The following is a 5081-nucleotide window of genomic DNA, read 5'->3' as shown; positions in this document are numbered from 1 at the left end:
TTGTAAGAATGTGAAGAATGCAGAAATGAAATCGCCTAAAATGCACGGTTATCTTTGGGAAGGGTAGTTCTGTAGATGAGATCCAGGTGACAAAGATGTAAATTTTTTTTCTCTACATGACTTCGTGATGCTTTGCTACCTGTCTGTGTTATTCACAAAGTAATTTAGTAATTTGGAAGAATAAAATATTAAGAGAATAATAACACTTTCCATCCACTGCTCACAGCTACAGTCCCTGGTACAGGTACCTATACCACATCGATGTCCTTTATTATGCACATTTTGTTGTCATTTTTATGTATGTTCCCCTCACATTAGGCACTGCAGCCTCGGGAGCTTTCTCTGGGAAGTTAATCTGGGGATCGACAGCACATCCTACTGAAGAGACATTTTAGATATGACGGACAGAGTTCACCTTGTGGATTATTCTCAGGACGTGCCGGTGAAGGATTTGGGGGACAGACTGATAATGAACCCTCTGGCATTGCTACGTGAGCAGAACACAAACACATCAGGCAAGTCTGAGGTGTAACTTTGGGCTGACCGGTATGGGCTCCACCCCCCATTAATGCAATCACTATGCTCAGAAACAGAGCTCATGGGGGAGAAAGTTCCTATCAGAACTGGCAGTACCGGAACGAATCTAAACAGAGTTCCACATCTATGGCTCTCGCAACAACAGTGCAGAGCAACGTCTTCCTGGGCTCCCGTGAGAATGACTCCCGGTGATTTTATCCTGAGGCTGCTCTTCCTGGCCCAGACTGGGATTGGGGTGGTGGGGAACATCTTTCTTCTCTCAGCTTACGCCCCCACATCCTGTGCCGGCCACGCACGGAGGCCCACACACCTGATTCTCTCCCACATGGCTACGGCCAACTTCTTGGTCCTTCTCTTCAAGGGGATCCCCCACATGATGTTCATCTGGGGGGTGACACCCACCCTGGGCAATGGGGGATGTAAACTCTTGCATTATGTCCCCAGAGTGGCCCGGGGCCTTTCTCTCTGCACCACTTGCCTCCTGAGCCACTTTCAGGCCATCACCATCAGCTCCAGAGCCGGAGGGCGGGTGGGGTCCAAAGACCGAGTTTGGAAGAACGTCAATTTCTCCTGTGTTCTGTGTTGGGTCTTTAACTTGCTGATAAATGTTTTCATTCCCATCCGTGTGGGGAGCCTTCCGCATAACCGCAGTTCTCCCACTGTACTGGACTATGTGCTATGCTCTTTTGAAAAGTCTGACACTTCTGTCCCAACGGGAGCATTGTTCTTGACATTCCCGGATGTTGTGTTCCTGGGGCTCATGGCCCGGGCCAGTGTGCACATGGTGCTTCTCTTGTACAGACACCACCTGCGAGTGAGGCACATCTACACCCACAGCAACTCCCACGGATTCTCCCCCGAGGCAAAAGCCACCCGAACCATCCTCCTTACAGCGGGCACCTTCCTTTTTGTTTATTCCATCAATTCTTTTCTTGTCCTTTATAAGAACGTCTTCTTCAAATCATGCCTGTGGCTGCAGCATATGACTGCTTTTGTGGTCACCTTTTACCCCACTGTCAGCCCGTTACTGGTGCTTGGAAATCACCGAGCACCAAATTGCTGCTCTGAAATGCCGAGAAAGTAACAAAAAGTAATAAAAAATTGCCAGTGGTCTCATTCGTCAGTTATCCAATCATCCACCCGAGGATGTAAGAACATCTGGGGCACAGAAGACGTCTACAGCACAGCGCGTGGTGAGGAGATTTCTCTGGCATTGACCGAGCTGTGCAGAGGCTTTGGGCTCCACTCACAAGCCAGATGTGCGACCAAGTCGACAGCAGGCGGCGAGTGACCACCGTCCTGATGCTTACGTGTTATGTTTTCTCCTTGAAATGTTTTAGGAGCACGGAGGGCAGTATGGTAGAGATGATTTGCAGATGTTGCAGTTTTTCGTGATTTATTGGGGCAATGATTCTATTGCTTGCAGTTGTGTATGCTGAGAAGCAGTCATGAAGTTTTGTACCAGCTACAGCTATAACTTATGGAGAGGCTTTTAACGACTATAAGATTTGGAGCATTTACCCGGACATTTAACGACTGGCACCCTGTGAGATTACTGTGCACGGATAAGTGAGATGAGAGGTAAAACTTCCAGAACAGCCGAGTGAGAAACTTGGTTCACCCATTCTTCCGTAAAAGCAAAATTATCAAACTCCACTATCATTAAAACTCTACAATTTAAATAAATGCTTACAAAAATCAAATCTCCATAAGTCAGTGGGGTTTCTGTATTTTCAATGCGGTCCTACTCTCATTCGCCTCTACCCAATTCTCCCTAACTGCCTAACTTTGGAAACCAGCAGCCTCACCACCAACAGTGCCAACAGATAAGCTCGGAGATAAGCCTAGGACTCCTCAACTACCTCTACCGGGAGCTAGGTCATTAGGGGGTCAGCTGTTTTGTCTCAGTAATGAGAAAAGTAGCAAAGATGATTCCCCAACCACCTTTGATTTTTTAAAGATTATTTTGAGACACAGTCTTGCAGTATTGCCCAGCTTGACCTCAATCTTTTGATCCCCATCCTTATCATAAGTAGCTGGGATTAGAAATATACACCCTCATTTCAGATGTGGTGGCGCACACCTGTAATCCCAGCACTCGGGAGGCTGAGGCAGGAGGATCCCTGTGAGTTCGAGACCAGCTGGGCTACATAGTGAGTTCCAGGTCAGTCTCAACTACATAGTGAGACCCTGTCAAAAAAAAAAGGAAAAAAGAGAAAGAAATACACACTACTGTGTCTAGGTAACCTCATTATTTTGATGAATAACTTTACAATATTTTAACTAAAATTTAGTGTCATGTGACCACTATGCATAATCTGAATACAGAACAGTTCAACAACCCAGGAAATTTTCTTTGTTCTTTTTTGTTGTTGCTATTAAACTATTCTTCATCTTTATTCCTTTCAAAACCTCTAATAATCACAATTCTACTTAAGCCAAGTTCTTTTCTGTTTGTTTGTGTTTGCTTTTGTTTTTGTTTTTGGAGACAGGGTCTCACTGTGCACTTCATCTGATCTTGAACTCACTATGTAGCCCAGGCTGGCTTCAAACTTGCAGTGATCCTCCTGCCTCTGCTTCCTAAGTGTTGGGATTACAGGTGTGCACCACCACACCCAGCACCGATTTCATTTTTTAACTTCCACATAGTACAGATAGTAGTATATGGGGCTTGTCTTTCTGTATCTAGCTTAACATAATGTCCTAGAGTCGAACCCATTTTGTTGCAGATGACAGGGTTTCTGTTTTCTTTTTGGTCGATATTTTATTGTGTGCATATACATAGTATTTTCTTTATCCATTTGTTTGTTGATAGGCACCCAGGTAGATTTTAGACTTAAACTTGTGAATATGCAACATGGGCACTCAGCTCTCTCTTTGGTATGGTGATTTCATTTAGTACAGCCATATAGTCAGAAGTGGAATAGCAAGTCATATGATACCACTATATTTAGTGTTTTTGAGCAATCTCCACACTGTTCTACATCGCGGTCATCCTCATTTATAATCCTATTAATACAATATGAGAGTTCCTTTTTATTTCACATCTTTGCCAGCATTACTTATTGTTTTCTGACAATAGCTATATAATAGTGATTTAAAGTTTCATTAGCTAAGTTTGTTTTCTTGCTTAAAGTGGTGGCTGCTTGTTTTCTCATTTGAAAAGCATCCTATCTCAAACATGTTTAGCTGTTTGCCTTCTAGCACTGATTGATGATTCATGCCTCAACGAATTATTTCAGTAGGTGTTACATGATAATGATCTAATTTTAATCATTCTTTCTCGGTTAGAGGTATTATTTTGTCAAAAAGAATATGTCTTTGAATTTCATGAAAATCTACTTTCTTCTATATTAGGGTGGTTTCTTGGTTCTAACCATTTGTCATTTTTTAGAATAAAGAGTGAATTATCTTCCCCTCCACCAGTAGCAGCTGAGACAGTATAAAGTGATTTCAATGGAAAGATGTTGAAAATCACACATCAGAATTAACAAAGGATTAGAACTAAGAAGACACCCTAATTCAGGGACAGGTTGGAAGGCTAGGTCTGGCACCAAGAAGTAAGTAAGCACGTGTTGTACATTGCCAGCAGCTGCAGATAGCTTCAGACCTGCAGGTACTAGGGATTAGAATTATCCAAAGGCTCAGAAACGATTGGTTTTCACTTGCTACTAGTGGGCGGAATCCAGCTCCTGGAATGACTGTCTCGCTTTCCATAGGATGTAGTTTCCAAAATGGCCGTTTCCAGACCACTGTAGCCCGATGGGCGCCGCCCTGTTTCAGAGCCATAACTCCTCCAGGGATCAGGACTGAAGTGGGTGGAGATCTGGGAAACAGTCTGAGAGCTCACCATCCTGCCTAGGTATGGGAAGCAGAAGCGGAAGTGAGGTACGGAGGGCTGACATCTCCAGGTGTGTGCATTACCGGAAATTCCGTTGAATTTCTATGGCACCCTTGGGATTTCCTGGCTTCTGTGGTGGGCGCTTGTGGCGGATTGTTTAACGCGGTTTTGTAGTTCTGAGTTCCTTTGTGGCGTCCTGGGCAGACGTCAGGGTGTCTGGTAAAGGGTTAGGAATGAAACGGAGACTTTGCATTTGCAGTGACATGTTGGAGTCTGGGTCAACGTTGGGATCACTGTTGGCCGAGGGGGAACATCAGGTGTGGTCACCAAGTACAGGGCCTGGGGGTTAGTTGTCTGGGTGAGTCACGGGGGTCCTGTGGCCAGAGTTTGAACATTGGAGGGCTGTGTTACAGTTAGGTGTCTGTGAGTTCTGGAGGGGATTGGGCCACTGGCGCCTCTATGGGAGAAGCTGGTGGCTGAAGGTAGGGAGACCTCAAGTGCACCTTCAGAGGCTGTGCAAGAACTGAGATGTTTTTTTTATTTTTTGGTACCGGGATTGAACTCGGGTCCTTGCGCTTGCGAGGCAGGCCACCTAACCGCTGAGCTAAATCCCTGGCCCCTGAGATGTTATTTTTACTACTGTCTTATACTAAAGAATTCCAGGGATAAGAAAAGTTGAATGAATGGCAAAACAATCACTGGT

At 44.8% G+C, this 5081-nt stretch overlaps 1 protein-coding gene across 1 annotated transcript; it reads left to right on the top strand.

Moving 5' to 3' along the window:
- Positions 1 to 598: 598 nt before the first annotated feature.
- On the top strand, positions 599 to 1621 carry LOC104857289 (vomeronasal type-1 receptor 4). The gene has a single exon (XM_010617071.1). The coding sequence runs from the start codon at positions 599 to 601 to the stop codon at positions 1619 to 1621; it is 1023 nt and encodes a 340-aa protein (XP_010615373.2).
- Positions 1622 to 5081: the final 3460 nt, after the last annotated feature.

This window comes from Fukomys damarensis, unplaced genomic scaffold, assembly GCF_012274545.1.
Source record: "Fukomys damarensis isolate Sample0158 unplaced genomic scaffold, DMR_v1.0_HiC HiC_scaffold_19, whole genome shotgun sequence".
NCBI lineage: Eukaryota > Metazoa > Chordata > Mammalia > Rodentia > Bathyergidae > Fukomys > Fukomys damarensis.
The sequence above is the reverse complement of the archived record's forward strand: the minus strand, read 5'-3'. Positions and strand labels throughout refer to the sequence as shown.

Bases quoted from the DNA above. Each gene is read 5' to 3' on its own strand.
- LOC104857289 (XM_010617071.1), top strand. From the start codon at position 599: ATGGGGGAGAAAGTTCCTATCAGAACTGGCAGTACCGGAACGAATCTA.